Below are 18,101 nucleotides of genomic sequence, written 5' to 3' on the forward strand. Positions count from 1 at the left end.
TTACTAACTCTTCACGAGATAGCTTACCTTCTTAACATGACTTTTCCCTCTTTTTGTTCCATAACGAGTATTGTTGCTTTTATGTGTCATCAGCTCCCCATGGCAAGGGATTCCACTGTAGATTACAACCAAGTGAGTTTGTGATTAAGAATATTGTATCTATTGTTCTCACTTTCGGTTTTTTTCTTTCTTTCGGAGGATACTTCCATTTTCTCGCGAATCTTCATTGGATCAATTCTTCCAAAATCATTACGTATTATTAATGTCTGTCTCCTTTAGCACACAGGTCATGACTGTGTGTCATGAACCTGCAGATGTAATTATTTTGCTTAATTTCCTTTTATCCACTTAATTCAACCCCAGCTATAATTAAGTAACCACGCACCCCTTGGAATTACCCCTTAGAATGTTTTAGTGAAGACTTACCTACACCACGTTGTAGGGCTCTTAAAGTTCTGTCGAAGAATTTGTAGCTTAAAATGTATAATATAAAATGGTAATTATGCCTGTAGTGCTGTATAGTTGCAACATATGATCCCTTATTTTGAGAGAAGAACGCAGAGATTGAAAGTTTGATAATAAAATGCTGAGGTGGATATTCGGACTCAATGGGAGCAGGAATGAGAGATGGTGGAAACTTCATAACGTGAAACTGTATTATTCATTTTGTTCACCAAACATTGTTAGGGTCATCAAGGTTAGGAGATTGAATTGGGCAGGCCACGTATCCAGAATGGAAGAAATTAGGAATGTTTTGAAAATTTTAACTGGAAGCCCAATCGGGAAATGATCATCAGGAAGACCTAGGCGTAGATGGACGGATAATATTAAGGCGTATCTCGCAGGAATAAAAATACAAAGTAGAAACTGGATGGCTAAGAACAGAAGTCAATGGAGAGCCTTTGTGAATGCGATATTGACCATCAGGTCTTCATAGGCCATATAGTTAGTTACCTAGTTTTAATGGTCGGTTATGTACAAAATAAAAAAATAAAATAAAAATAAAATATTTATAGCAGTTGCCGATGGGCTGTAAAAGCATCTATTGCAATACCAAAGATATGTGCGCACACGAAACACACTGCACGCTTTTAAGAGTTACTTTAATATTAGAAAGAAACAAAACATGGATATTAAAATATATCTACATTTTCGTCAATCGTTTAAGCTTCTCTTTGCATAATACTTGTATGTATTGTACGATCATACACGATGGACGAAATTCATTCGATCTGGACCAAATTTGGAATGATAGTAAACCTTCATGAGTTTACTAAGCACGTGGAATATTATTGTGTGCAGACATTGGTTTACGAAGTATTGGCCATCAAAATGGGAATTTCGACTTACTTTCTGATTGAGCCCAAACCAAAAGTTTAATGACCAATAACTCTGAGACCAAAATTCTTCACAACAGAATTTTTCATATGCATATTGAGTTTGCCAAAGTCTACCATAATGTCGGAGATGCTGAGCTAAAAGCTATTGGTTCTCGAGTTATTTGGCTTCAAAGGAATCTGAGTTGGTGTTCTTACTGAATCTGTTTTCTGGAAAAAAAGAGGAAAAGAACTCTTGCTGTTTAGACGCCGAACGTGGAGCTCTCCCAACGTTCACGAAATTTGACAAGGAGGTAATTCTGAAGGTATGCATGTATTTGGTGCTGAAATTATTAGCCATCAAAGCTGGGTCAAATGTGGATTTTTTAAAAAGGAAAAGTCACTCTTGAAACGTGTTTTCTTAAAAAGAAAATCCAAATTTGCTTAAAAATACAAATAGAAATAGAAAAACGATATTTCTATTGTTTCCATTTCAACAACACTACTACTAAATTTTGTGGGAGAGTCGTGAAGAAAAAGTATCTTAGAATTTATTTATGGCTTCCACACTCAGCTTCAGTAGAACCAAATTCGAAGCATATATGTACCCTATCCGTACTACAACTCTATATTGCGGAGAACGTACATCTACAATCCACACTCCTCTCCCAGACAAATCCAACAGAAATTATCCTCAAAATTCTTCTCATGACTTTGATATTTTAATAGAACTTTTGGAAACACAGTGACCAAAAGTCTAGAAAAGTGAATTGTTTAGCATAAAAGTTTTATTGAAACGTTAAATATACACAGTATGATTCTTTCTCTGTCATTTCAAGCTTTACATACATCTCTTACATTTTTGGTAATAAAACACAGCCGACTTTACAAATATATACAATACAATACAATCGCAATATAATATTAATATAAAGGAATGGTAATTTCATACAATGAATGAATGTTTTATTGGCATTCAAAAATATATGAATACTCTTCGTTATAAAAAAAAGTGGAAAATACACTCACATCTCTTTGTTATTCGATCATTAATATGAAATGTTCAGAGTACAAATGTGTACCAATTATACTATTAAACCGTGAGTGACCTTGAAAAGATGCATGACGATACAAAAATTAACTCGAATGCAGCTTAAAATATTACTAAATGCACAACACCTTCTTTATGTACTTATAAATACAATGTTTTTTATGAAGAATTCAACGTTCTGTTTCTAGGTATGATTGCTTAATATATAAAGCTAATTGTCAATTTGTTTAATATTATTATTTGGTGATGTTCGTTTGTTATAAGCTTCTACAAATGAATTGCAGTTCACATTTTGCAGTCAAACATTTGAGAAATGGAAAAGGAAAACATCAATAGTTTAATCATAAATACAGTGTGAAAGTATCGAACAATGCTTAGTGATTAATTAAACTATTGTGTTCAGATAAGAATATTCTATTGTTTTTGAGCTTGATCTACTGGAGTTATTATTAAATTTTACTATACACTATCCTATAAAATGTTACTGGCCAGTTTCTTTCTCAAGTCTGTTGGTTGGGTTTATAGTATATCTGCACATTTATCAAAATATTGCAAACGTGAATAGTGAGCAGTCAAATGCTTATAATTAATTTTAATATATTAATGAACCGAAATCCAATACATATACAAGTTACATCAAAAGTTTTCACACATAGTTACTTTTATTGTTTGAGCGTACTGCACAAGAATCGTAACACGTATTCAATATGATTGATATTTCTCTTTCAATATTTACCCAATTAACGAATATTAAAGAAGTTAAGTTAATCACCTGTAACTTCTACTCCAATTAGCCGTATCATAATCAAATTCTCTTTCACGTGATTTATGTGCTAACGTAGTAGAATAAGTTGGTCAGGAAATACATTTTTGTTATTTTTTTAAATCTATTGTCGTGAATTTGTCATTATTTTTTACTTAACCTGACAGTATCCTAGTGAGAGACTAAAAAATATCAAACTCCATTAACAATAAATCATTAAAGTTTCAAAAGTAACTCAACACATATAACCATAGAAAAAATAATATTAATTGAAATGAAATTATTGAACTTTTCTTATTCTTTAAAATGAAAACTGTCATTTTACTTTTCCACTACTGTATTAGCAACAATTGTCGTAAATACATAAATTGTATTTGAACATTTAAGAGCTTCAAACCGTATAAGAGTCAACGCGTAAGATCAGCAAGTTGGGAAATATGAGTGAATTTCCAGAAGTCTCTAATTTAGTAACTTGATAATCGGATTTTTTTTTTAACATTTTGCAATAATTGTTCAGCATTAACATCTTTTAAAACTTTCGTATATCATTTGAAAGCATTTTTTATAACAAATCCTATTATGCTAGTTTTATGTTTGGGATAATTACAACCAGAAAGTAATAAGAAAATAAACTGATACCTTATGTTGTAATTGGAATTGCAAACTAAATATGTTATTTTAACGTAGTTTGCCTGGTTATATCCATTAAATTCTCTAAAAACTGATATATTTTACTGTCAATGGTATTTCCTTTAAAATTTCACTCTCTACTCTAGCGATTACTTTGAGAGAATCTGATTGCGACAATGTCGCGGAAAGGGAATTTTCGAGAAATTTTCCTCGAAAATGTTCTATATCCTTTCCCATGTATCCTATGTCATTTACGCTTATGTGACTTCCGTGTACTTAATCTGTATCTCTACAAAAATAATCTCCTAAAGGACCTACTTCAGCAAAAATACAAGCGGAATTTTTTTCTTAAACCTTTCAAGCATGGTGGTAAACTATGCTGCCTGAAAGGAATAATACAAATACAATGATTTATATTTTTGGAACAGTTACAGCCAAAGTAATGATAGAAAGAAAGAAAATTACATCCACCATTTTGAAGAAGATGTAGTGTTTAGTATTAATTTCCTCGTAAATTTCGACCTACATATTCTTATAAAATTTGAAAGTGCGTTTCATTGGAAAGAAAACTTTCTATAAATCATATGCGTGTGACAATTACAGTGGAGAGTTTTGTGATGTAATTGACTGAATAGCGCACGTATTGTATACTGATACAAATAAATTAAGAAAATTTATTCTGAATATACTTGTGTATACGTTTCAGCTATAAACATTCAACAACATACAGAATTTCCGGTTTTAAGGGTGCACAAGTCTCGACAAGACGTTGCTTGATGACAATATTTAATAGTGTACTTTTCTGCCTTCACATGGACGCATGTATTCAAGCCCAGGAACGACAGCAGGAATCGTGGTGGCCAGTCCAAAGGACTGCGTCTTCCAATACATGATTCTAGAAATTGCAAATCCAATATGTATCAAATCTGGTGAGTGTAGTTTGGAAACTTTATGGATACTCCTCTGTACAGGAAACTTTATGGATACTTATCTGATGTTTCCCAGAAAGCGATATGTGAAAATTGGCCTTTATGTGTCTCATGAAACGAATAATCTCAAAATCTGACTCTTGGGTTAACGCTAATAAGCAGAAACTTTTAAAGTTAAAGTAACATATTTTGATAAATGTGGAATTTGTCTGTGCAATTGATTATCTTGATTCTAAAATGTATTCCAGATGTAAATAAACTTGTGTTGGAATAAATATTGAGGTGCAGTGCAAAGGACTTACGATGTATATATAGAATTATGAAGTATACGAAGATATACATATTGAAGTATGTTAAGAGCCGTAGGTATGAAAAATGAAAATGTTTCAAAAAATGGAATGAAATCTTTCAGTTTTAATTCCTACGATTATGCTAAAGGAGACGGACGATTTATGGAGTTGAATAATTATGAAAGAAATAATGGAATGAGAATGTGGAATAAAACGGGAAAAAATCGGGAAGAGACATATACGTGATGTTGTCCACCACATGCTCACATAACCTGGGATTAAACCAGAGACCCTCACACTATAGGTGAACGCTATACCGCTAAGCCACACCATTAAGTATTTCAATGTAAATAAGCCTAGTTAATAGTATCTTGTTTCTTGATTGTTGAGTGTCCTTATAGAAGAATTGGTTACATTTAAACTATTATAGCAGATAGAAAATATATAGATAATTCCTGATTCTTGTGGGACAACACTGAATATAAATAACGAAGTGAACAAAAATTACTTATTTTCAAATCATTATAATGCCAATATTGTAAATTGTTATATAGGCCTGTAAACTAAGAACACTTGATACTGATGGCAATGAAAGGAAATACACTCCATTTTAAAACATTGTCGTCAGACGTTAATAGGAACCTCTGTTAATTTACTCTTTTTTTTTCAATAATCATACTCTTAACATCACATCTTTTGCAAGATATACAAATAATTTATTATATTATGTACCATCTTCATTTTGAAAATAATGAAGAATCATAAGAATTCTCTAAGTTCTTGTTGGTCCCTCTATTTTACAATTGTGTACATTTTGAGAATTCGTTTCACGAAATATATAGTTCTTAACATATACAAAATGAGCAAGTTAAGTTCATTAGCGATTGGTAAATAATGATAGATTCTTGAGTTGACTTTCAAGTTAAAACAAAATAAAACATATGAAATTACCAAATCTACATCGATAAGTGGCAACAACCGCTAATGAAGAAAGATTCACAAACAATAAGAATATATCAGAAGTTTTCGTTAATACTTCCTAAAATTAATCCACTGCTTTCTTTTAATAGTTTTATTTGACTACTTCTCTCACAAAATCCTAAGTTTTTAGAAATGTATATTATTAAATTTCTTCCATAAATTTTACCAAAAAAATATAATTTATAACATTTTCAGGAGCCTAATAAAGGTCCCTTCCTAACAGTTGTGGGGAATGTCTGTACAGTAGTTTCGCTACTGAGTACTACGTTTGTAATTCAATTGTTGCCAGACTAGCAGGAAGAGGGAGTAGAACCACACCCTCAAACTGTAAATTGTGCCAAACTATGACCCTAAAAGATGGACTGGACCATCAAAATTTTGTATTGGCTACATTAAATTTTGATTCATGGTATTATAGATTTAGTGATTTTTAATATATTTTAAATATTTAGTATTTAACATACCACAAAGTAAGAATTGTAAAATTTTTAATAGTGTTCTGCAAGTTTTGTACTATTCTGAACAATGTGAAACTATGCTCTAAAATTCAATTTGACCTATCTGAATAATATTTTAAAAATTTCTTCTTCGTGCTATTACGTCCAGTTGATAAAACTGCAATTGTGTCAACGATTATAAAAGATCAGTGTTACCAAGTAGCATAAAACAGAACGAGGATCACAGAAACGGGAGCACAACTATGATTCGATCAACAAGTGTTGAATGAGTAGCTTCATAATAATCTTAGGAATTGTCCTCTTTGGCGATTAGTTGCTTTGATACACGTCCAGAAGTTTCTACTTATAGTTTCAGCAGCATGTAAATTTTTCAACTTAAAAGTCTAGACACATTAGACTTACAATCTTTGATAGTGTGTTTATAATTCTACAAATATAGTTCTAAACACCATATAATTAAAATTGGCTACAGGTTTTGTTTGATTTCTTTACAGTGATCAGAACAATCATTCATTCAAATATAATTATAGCTTCAGATTGCACCCCAAAAATTGGTATTGTGGATGTCAAGTCTTTGAAATCGTTATTAAAATTGAAATAACGGAACACACAGACCATAAAATACACGAAACCAGCATTTGATGCACCAATATGCGCCATAAGTAGGGGTCGGATTTTTGTTATCTATTTTTTTAAATCAAAATTGTAGATATTTGACACAAAAATCTTATTTCAACCTTTAAAATGCAAGTTATTTAAAGTTTATAGTATTTATATAGATTTATTTTTATTTTTGCAGCCTATATTAAAGATAAACACCTGTTAAACCTGTTTTATAAGTTAATCATAGCGGTATTAAGTTTTCTGTGGTTTATATTACATATTTGACCATTTTTCTTTCAAATTGTCGTTGGAATAGCCAATAGATATATATCTCAAAATTTGTAATTTTGAGTTAGCATCGGTATTTTCAATGATTTTGTGAGATCTAACGATCGCTCCGATCTTCTCATCAACTGGACGTCTCAGAGATTATATCTTCGTCACCTGTAATTCTCACAGATGCTAACAGATATCTGTAGATCTTGTAAAATCAGATAAGGTTTCAGCGCTAACATCAAAAAGCAAAGTTCTAGATGTTTCTAGTGGTTGTTCTAAGCAAATATCACAAGAATTTTTCCCAGAGAAGTATTTAACTTTGGTTACCTTCAAACTAGTATTATTATTAATGACAGCATCATGATCAGCACGAAAATAAATACTTTTCCTAATATTGTTCCTATTTCGGCAATTTAAGTGTTGTGTTTTACTGTCATAAAAAACTAGACCGTATGATATACACTTTATTGTGTAAAAAGGAGAAATTTTGTCCTTTTAGTTTTGACCCTATTGTCACAATTGTTGTACATAATAATTCGTTGCTTATTTCCAATCGTCATACATATTTTGATCTATAGTTGCGTGTTTCATAAAACATTTCACTGCACAATTTCTTCATTTTTATGAGAAGTGACTTCGATGGTTTAAGTCAAAAATTCTACTCCTAAAATTATCCGAACTTTTTAGTGTTTGCAAAATACAATGCAATAAAGAATCAATATTTTTGAAGCGTCCCAGATCGTTGAGTAGTTCATTATCTTATGGAAATCTGCTACATTTCTGAACACGCTTGATATTATTAAGAGCAAGACCTACGCTCTTTTTTTAAGTTTCTGATAATTTGAACAGAGATCACGTAACGATTTACGTGTTCTACCATAATCTGATATTGGTAAATAGTAATATTGGGTAGTATTGATAATTTTGTCTATTTTAAAAATAAATAATTATTCAAAGATTTTAAAACTGGCTCTAAATTGTATTAGTAAGTTTGAAAAATTGAAAAATATTTTAACACACGAAATTTGTGTTAAAATACTTCAAAAGAAAGCCACAAGAAAGTGTGTATAAATATACATAGGGACTTGAGAAATCAAATAACCTAAAGAAATCCTTGGGATAACCTTAAGAAATCGAATAACCATAATAGAAGAAAAGAATATTTCGTGCTTAGTTGAATTGCTGTTACCAAGCAATTGTTGAGTTACTATTAAACTTTAGCCAAAAGTTACAAAAGCAATGACTTATGCCTTTGGACAATTTTATATACGAATGATTATTTGCATGATCTTGTGAATCTAATAAGAACTCTTAAATTCTGGCGCAACTGCTTGAATTGAGCAACTACTCTGTAAGGAATAAAACATGCGTTCATGCTTTGTAGATGTAAACCCTGTACTATTTGCCTAAGTGCCAAATTTAGCTGTATACCAATGTAAAACTGGAATCAGATAATATCATTATCGTATTTAAATTTAGAAAAAAAAACTGGTGATATGCTTTCATGTGTCCCATTAGGAATAGTAGTACACAATAATTAAAAAGAAAATTTTGGAGCTCTATAACACGTAAATTACCAAAGTATACTGACACCTCTCTCTGGTGCAGCTAGGCCTTTTTAATCTTTTAAATCGTACCATTTTAAATGTACCAAACCTGTGTGCTGCGGGTAGAAGCATTAACAATCTGTTCTTCTAGTGCCACTTGAGATTTAGTAGGTTCATTACATCAGTATTTTTATGTTCAACGAAACGCATATGGTCGTGGGGGGAGCCGAGGGATAACTTCTTCCTGAACGCCTTCGGGGGGGTTATCTACAGGTTCGTATAATTCGTCCCGTTCAACTGAGTTAGATTGTAAATTCGGTAACACCTTATTGTTCATTTGCTGCTGAAACGGTCTAGGCCTAATGACAGGCTTCCCACCCATAGACGCTTCTAATTGCTTGATCAAATGTGTGATGCGACCTGCACTCTCTCGCCGTGAATGACTATCTCCTGATTTAGAGTTAGCGTCTCCTGTGCAACTTGAAGGACTAGTTGATTCACCACTGTCTGACAGTATTTTCTCACCATTGCGGAATGATTTTGACGGTTTATTTTGATCCTTCTTTTGTTCATACTTCTCAGAAGTATCAGGAATAGCGAAGTTTGTATCACCAATGTTACACGATGGTTTTATAATGTCTGCTATAGGTGAACGTGATGTTTTCTGGATGGAATTAAACTCCCTATTATTTTTTACGGTTAAATGCTCAGAAGCTTGTTTATTTTCTGAATTAAAGCTAGAATTTGTGAATGACTCACTTCGTTGATTTATCATTCCCGTTTTTTCTTGAGAAACGTTTGTTATTTGTTTAGAATCTGGAATTGGCGATGGGGTTCTATCTTTTAGTGTAATTTCGTTTCGAGATTTTATATTCCCATTTTCTTTACTCAGTGATAAATCTTCTCCAATATCATCGTATATCATCTCAGGTCCCTCATCAGAGAGGCTTGTTTCCGGAGGACGATTTGCAACATTGTAGTAAAATTTATCTAATCCTACATCGTCATACATTTCCTCTTCAGAGCTAATCCTATGAAGTGTTGTGTGTGTTACTGGAGTTCTTGGTGGCAACGCAGGGGCAATATTTAGATTATATTGACCAGCTGTCAGCTCGTTAATATCATGATAAATTTCCTCTTCGGAGTTCATGTGTTCATACTCCACATCCACAGACTCTCTTTGTTCGGGCGACATTTCCTTGCTACTTCTGTCGGATTCTAGAATATTGTTAACATCATCGTACGTTTCTTCCATGTCATCATTCGGTACGGAAGGGAGTTGTCGAAGTCGCTTCAGAGCCAATGGATTCCTTAATTGAACCTCAGGCGTTTTACTTCTTCGACTGGCTTCGCAAATGGCTGTAACCCATTGTTCCATATCTTTCAATGTACGTGCGAGAAACTGAAATGTAAAATAAATTAAAATATATATTAGACACCTTCGCAATAAACGGTATTGTTTTCTGGAATAGTTTTTACATGCTTGAACAATACCGATATCCATGTTATTCTGTATTTACGTAAAAAGAGGATACATGCAAAGTACAAAACAAAAATGCAAAGAAAACTACAGTTACTGAATTTCACAGTGTAAGGGAGGTGATAACCTGATGTCAAATTTATCGTACAATATCTAGATAAATAAAAATACTTTTGGAGTATAGCGCACCCAACCCCAGTATTTGGATAATGGAAGAAAGATAACTCGCTTTATCCAATAATATGATACTGCATAATTTACTATCTACATATTTCAGTAATTTCTAATACAATATTCTATAATTCTAATTAAACTGGATTTTTTCATAGATCAATGTCAGGTAATTATTTTTGTCTCACAAGTAGACCTTCTCTCCTTTGATACCAGTTTGCCGGAAACACATATATGTCCGAAAATCTGATGTCGAAAGTAGAAAACTGGGAAATATGAGGGGTAGAGGGACAAGCGTTCAGGAGCTATAGGACCCTCAAAGTATCATGATAGTTGTTGGAAATCTGACATCTAACGTCTCTAAAATGCACGTTGCAAGTATTGATATGTAATAACGATATGTTAATAAGGTTGGAGAGCGAAACATAAAGGTAGAAACAACGCCTTGAAAAAAAAATTAAACACGTTTGTAGATGTACGATGGAATATGTTATTTCAGTCAATCCAAATCGATTACAAGAGACAATCAATGTGTGATTCATCAAATAAACAGTGAGAAGGTCAGAAAGTCAGTTCACATTGGAAACATTTTACAAACGCAATAGCGTCACATTTTGCACACGCATCATTTGTCAATGACTCGAAACAGTAATCCATTGGCGCAATCCGCATTCTAGGTTCTTCGTCCAAGTATACGCTCTTATAAAAAGCATATTTAATCAAGTTCTTTAAACTGGAGTGCTGAACTGATATAGAGAAAAGGCCTGCAAACCAGAAAACTATCGCAATGCCAAATGTGCTCCTGTGTTTTTATAATGATTGTGTCCGTTATGTAACGAGCAAATCGATTTGCACAGTAGGAACAAATGAATATCAAGAGACTGGATCTTTCTACTACATCCTTCAGGTATCAATTCTTTTTGTAGGACTTTACCATCAGATACTTCGGAATCAGACAATGTATGATCTTTGTTCGATCCCATGAATCCACCAACAGCAGAATATTTGTCCTGTCTCCAGGAATACTTGGCCAAAAAACTTCACGATAGAACCGTTTGAGGTCTACTTTCGACGTGTTCGCTGTTTTTCCAGCATAATATCTTATATTTGAAGGATCTGTTGGCGATCCAGATGCGGGCATTTTCCAAATGGCTCGGATACAAACACATATGTTGGCCGCAATATTTTGCCGTCCATTGAAATCACAGGCATAATCATTAAATTGTGTTGTGTTGTAGAGACTGATCCAACAACAGAGCGAACAACAGTTGTTCCTCTGGTTCGCATGGTCCGATGGCCATGTGACTCTTTGTCAAATCTGCTCTGGTCATCATTGAAGACACATGTCGGTGGAAAGTGTTCGGTAACGATGATGTTGCAAATCTTCTCAACAAAATCATCGCACGCTTGTGACAGACTTGCCTCTTGCTCCTTTCAGTTCCTGTCGACTTTGTGGGTTATCGCTCTACCAACAATGTTATTTCGCTTCTTGAAGCGATGTACCCAGGAATCAGAAGCTTTAAACTTGATAGTATTTTCTGTATCCATCGTTACCTTAATTTGCATGGCCCACAGTCTCAATGTCCGATCGTGAATAATGGCTCCTTCTCTTTGAACTTCTACAGGACGGCCTGATTGATTTTTGGGATCGGAGGAGCATTAATTTTTCTCCAAATTGTACAGAATATTCATATGCTTAATGTTCTTGAACTGATTCAGTACTGTCGCCGAGGTTCGCCTGTAGTAGGATCTGTGGTTCAGTACACGAAAGCTCGCTTCTTGTAATCAGTCCAGTCCTCTTCTGTAATATCTGCGGGACCATCATGCTTTCGCCTTTTCGGTGAAGGCTCATGCTCGGATGCCGATGAACTCGAAGACAAGGCATGAGACTGTTGCGAAGAACATCGCTGTTCCTCATCGACATCATCATATCCGCACTCCATTTCCTCGTCCCATTCTTCTCTATCGCCACCACCCAATCCTAATGCCCTGATCTTATCCACAATTTCCATATCCTTTTTCAGGAGGGTAGTTATGGTCGTATCATATCCGATTCCTGGTTATTGGGGGGACGATTGCTTGTTCCCAATAGGGAGACCAAAGCCATAACGACTTTAGGATCTATCTGCAATGTACAGATAAGACATAAAATTCGTTAGTATTTGACAGCAACATACGGAACCATACAAGTAACATACAAGAAATAGTAGGATATCATAGTACATAATACATAGTAGAAGGTAGAAACATACAAGAAATAGAGACGTCATTTAGGGAATATGTCAATCTCTACACACTATCATGATACATTGTGGGTCCTATAGCTTCTGAACGCTTGTCCCTCTGCCCCTCATATTTTCCAGTTTTTCTTCTGTTGACATCAATTTTACAGAAATATATGTATTTCTGTCAAACCGGCATCAAAGGAGAGCAGGTTTAGTTGTCAGTATTCCAATCGTTTTCTAAAATTATTTTATCGTTTCATGTATTGCATTACTATTTATTTGAATTTCTTACTATATGTATTATGAATAGTATATTTGTTCCAAATTCACAACAACATTTTTAACATTTTCTCATTGGCAGGCCCTAAGCAAAAACCCTGAGATAGAGGAGAAAGATGATTAAGTTTTTATAGCAATTGATATGATAAGAAAACTGAATAATGAAAAAAAAAGATTCAAAACTTTATAAAAAATTAACACGTGGCTTAAATTTTTAGGTAATTTCCATAAAATTTTGATGAACGTTCAAACATCTGATCACCCAAACGTCAACATCAACATGAACGTTCAACGTAAATGTCAACAACGTTCAAAGACTTTATATATGAGTCACCCAGTTCCAAAATGGCTCTTTTCCATTTACAGAAACTCCCAGGAAACCGAGAAAAACTGCAGGATTGATGAGTTTAGTAGAACTGGAAGTATTTGAGGATGTTCAGGTTTTCACATGAAGACTCTCATATATTCCCAGCTCTACAAAACATGCCGATTCAACATTTTAAAAAGTTTTCTGGGATTTCCTGTAAATGGCCAAGAGCTGTTTTGGAACTGGACGACTCAATAAAAAATTGATGAAAAAGAAATCCAGAGGAACCTCAAGTTAAAAGAGTTTCTTATTTAAGGTTTTAAAACTTGGAGGAAAGGAAAAACAAGGAATGAATAACAAATACGAAAAGCAGGAACAATCAATAATTGATGCTATTCATGCAGCAGAAAATGATATTAAAGGATAAACATAACAAAACAAAAATCTAATAACAAAACTTGTTCCATGAGAATTTATATTATCCTAGAATACCATCTGAAACATCATTTGACCAAAAGCTACTTACAGATGGAAATACTTCTTCCCGAAACAAAATTAAATTTATTCAACTAGGGAGTGTATCTCCGATTTCTAAAAAAAAAATAGAAAATTTAAAATCCACATTTACAATTTCTAGAAGGATAACCGAGTACTTACATCAACCAAAGCAGAAACGTTTTGGTTTACAAGAGATTCAAGGAAAAATTGATTATAAAATTGGAGATGAAGCATAAATAGAATAGTAGTTGATGATAGAGCATTTACAGCAACAGATGGTTTAGTGTCGTTATTAATAACCAAAATGGCGCGTGAGAATAATAATGAATATGAAATTGTCACAGAAAAAGATGAACAAAACTATAAGTACGTAATATTACTCATAAACGCTATGTATCAAAACAATGATCCATCAAAAAAAAAAAAAGAGATGTATTAATATGACTGTATTATAAGAGTTCTGGAATATGACAAGTACATTAAGCCTACTTGGAATGAAATAAAAAAAGACAAAAAGAAACTCCATCACCAAGAAAACAAAAGACGGCTAAAGGTACAAAACAATATGTAGAATTCCCAAAAATGTATGGGTGGATGACGTTAGAAAAATAATTGGTGTATTAGTTGTTATTGAAGGAGAAAAAACTGGTAATAATAAGTTTTACTAGATAATGGGCATAATGAATATGATCAATTCTAAACTCTCACAGTTTATTCCAAATGATTCAGAAGGTATAGGTTATTTGATAAAGATATCGAACACATTACCATCAATGTTTTGGAACAACGAGAAATATGGTACAGGATTAGTAAACTCTTTGATTAATAACCTTCCATTTGAATTATATATTCCAGGATTAAGTTATTGCGGTCTGGAAAACAAGCTACAAGGACATTTAGGGAGACGAGATAAAGGTATAAATTGACTAGATGAAGCTTGTAAAGAACACGATATATATAATAGTGATAATAAAAGTACGGCTTCTAGATATATTGCGATCAAAGAATTAGAAAACAAAGCATGGGAAAGACTGTTTGCTATAGATGAGTCATTAATCACAGAAAAATTATCAGCTTTAGGAACCGCATTAGTGATGAAAGCTAATGTAAATTTAGGTCTGAGCTTGAAATCAAATTGGGGTTTATAAAGATTTTCTTTATAACAAATATAGTATGCGTTTAACGTTTTCTATTCCTCACAACGAGTTAATTAATTTAAAAAATAGATCATGTACTAACGAAAAAAACTTAATTATAAAGCTAAGAAAATAAAAGAAGGTAAAGGATTTTAAACACAATACAAATGAAAGACATCAAGAGTTCACCAAAAGAATATATTGGTAGTTTTATTTTTATAATACCTGTAATTCTCTGTGCATTAGACACTGTGGGTTCTTTATCCCATCCTTGTGTTAAAGTTTTAAAATTATTAAGTAAAGGTTATTTTTTAATGATGTAATGTATATGTTAAAAAGTGAGCGAAAGTTATAAGTTTAATAGCTTTTATGAGTTTGTGCTTAAACATGAAAGATATACACAATGATATTAAAAGATATTACAAGAAAATTGTAGTTGATTTACTTCTAAGGCACAATTATAACATGTATTGACTTGTATGGTATAGATTTAAAGGACAAATTAATCTAAGTAAACTGGATGATTTATGAGCTCGATATATTCCTTAGTTTTTATATAGAGATGAATATCATAAGTTATTTTGAAAAATGGCATTGAGAACCTGGCAGAATATCGTAAACCAAAATGTTTTATTTAGGGTAGTAAAAATGTTACTAACGATGAAAGAAATTGTCGTAGTTGTTATGTAATGAACCCTGTTTATGTAAGTGACAAAATAAGAGTTTATGGGAAAAGAAATCCTTGGTATGATAGTCCAAGCCTTAGAAAACAAGTTATTCTAAAAGAGATTTATAATGTATTAGATAAAGCTTTTCAAAACAAATAAAAAGATCAAAAATATCAATGAAAGGCATATTGAAAGTTTTAAAAGAACATAAGTATTCGAAGTGTTATGACGATGTTTATTTAATACGACAACAATTTAAAAACAAAAACCATTAAATTTAAAACACATGGAAGAAATCCTTGTAGATGAGTGTAAAAGTTGGTTCTAACCTTTTGTAAACTCTACAAATGAAAGATGGTCTTTATGAATATGAAATATGTTTTTGTTGGTTATTAAGAAAATATGGGATAAATGTTGATATTGATTTTAAAAATCTGAAAAAGAATAACTTTGAAATGAAAACATTGGTGTTTAGGTAATATTCCAAATAAGCAATTAAAATTATTACAAAAATTTAAGTTAAAAAAAGAAGATATTGATGAATACAAAAACATAACTATCTTATACAGTAACATTTTTAAGTCCTTATACCTTTCACTTTGACCTAATTAAAACCTTTACAACCAAAAATGAACCATTAGTTGATTTTAAAAAACAAAATACTTGTTAGTTTAGGCAATGTAAATGATCAAGATGTAATAACATCAGAACAGCATAAATCAATAACTAGTAATGTTAATAAACAACTAGAAAGTAATAGAAATAAATTTGAAGATATATTAAGATCTTCACAAGAAAAATAAATAAATAAAGATGATATTGCTCTTGAGATGCTTGTTACAAATGAAGATTTTCAAACGATGAAAAAAGAAACTTTTAAGCGAATTAAGCAGAAAAAACTATAAACTTGTTGCGTCGATTGAGAAATAAAAACTTTAAAGATCTAATCTTCAGCATATTTTATTTATTTAATGGTTACAAATGCCTCTATAATGTAAAAATAATGCATATGAAATTAAGCCTTCACAAATACTTTCTAAATAATTGTTAAACAATAATAGTCCAATTGGAAGCTTTTCTTTTAAATTAAAAAAAACGAAATAATTACTTTCAAGCAAGTTCAGCAAGGGAAGAACAACAATTTTTGTTTCTTATTATGTAAATAAAGAGAGAACTTTGATGATTTTCTATTAAATAAATAGCACTCATAATCTTTTGTGTTAATTGTAAAAAGCATACGGACACAATGCAAGATACAATTTAAATCTGAAGAAGTTACGTACTAAGTAAAGGATGATTTTATCAACCAGAACTATTAATAGCTGGATATAAAGACGAGTATATTGTAAAAAAAAACTTTTAGGAAAGGAGGGTGATAAGGTATATGCTAAATTGTTATGGTTTGATTATCAACATAATAGTTGGATAGAGGAAAGTAAGATGTTTTGTAATTTAATGTGTTTGCTTTTTATGTGGATATACATAAACGATTTGATACAAAAAATAAATTTACAAATAAAAATTTTCTACATAATACAAGAAGATGGATATCATCTCTAAAATTTTAATCTATATTTGTTACGAATATGTCAGAGACAATGATTAGACCTCCAAACTATGCTATGCATAAATTTCAGAAATCTTAAAGAACGGTTTTGCCCATGTGTTTGTTGACAGGCATCAGGGCAGAAATGATAAGATATTGAAATGCAGTTTTTTTGTAATCGATTCAGAGTCTAAAGGATATTTTCCATCTTCTCCGTTAGCTCCCTATACAAACCGGAAGCGGTTCAAATAAGTCATTTTCCGTTTAAATTTTATCACCATAAAACGAAAACGGTTACAGGTAACGAGAAACTGTTTTTGTAAACTATTCAGCGTCTTAGGCCTACGTACCATGATTATCCCAAACACACTATCAAAAGAGGGAATGGTAGAAATTTAATATTTTTTTTCCGACTTGAATATTGATTTTCAAACGACAGAAACGGTGAGAGATATTGAGATGCAGTTTTCTGCAATTCAGTGCCCCAAAAATAGTTCCATCTTTCTCATTAACCCTTTATTTTAACCAGAAGTGATTCAAATTAACAATTTCCGGTTTCAATATTTTTTCGCCATACAATAAAAACGGTAACAGATATCGAGAACTTTTTCTTTTCTTTTCTTTTCTTTTTTCTTTTCTTTTTTCTTTTCTTTCTTTCTTTCTTTCTTTTTTTTTTTTGCAAACGATTTAGCGTCTCAAGGCAAAAATCATGGTTATTCCGAACACTATACCAAAACTAGAAATAGTAAAACTTAGTACTACTTTCTGTTTCAATCCTTATTTCATAGAGTGAAAACAAAAAGAGATATCAAGATACGGCTTTCCACAATTGATTCAACGTACCAAGAATAGATTCAATTTATTCTTTTAAATCTCTATTCACACTGGAACTATTAAAAAAAAGCATTTGCTGTTTTAACACTTGTAGCTAGAGAACAAAACGGTAT

At 32.1% G+C, this 18,101-nt stretch overlaps 1 protein-coding gene across 1 annotated transcript in view; it reads right to left on the reverse strand.

Moving 5' to 3' along the window:
• Positions 1-2,092: 2,092 nt before the first annotated feature.
• The window catches only part of LOC145687987 (uncharacterized), a 110,974-nt gene continuing 94,965 nt past the window's right edge, over positions 2,093-18,101 (reverse strand). Inside the window, exon 4 of the mRNA XM_081761631.1 lies at positions 2,093-10,246. Within this exon, the coding sequence (XP_081617757.1) occupies positions 9,041-10,246 (1,206 nt within the window). The 3' untranslated portion in view covers positions 2,093-9,040. The remainder of the gene's footprint in view (positions 10,247-18,101) is intronic.

The sequence above is a fragment of the Thermobia domestica genome, chromosome 6 (assembly GCF_964235325.1).
Source record: "Thermobia domestica chromosome 6, izTheDome1.hap1.1, whole genome shotgun sequence".
NCBI lineage: Eukaryota > Metazoa > Arthropoda > Insecta > Zygentoma > Lepismatidae > Thermobia > Thermobia domestica.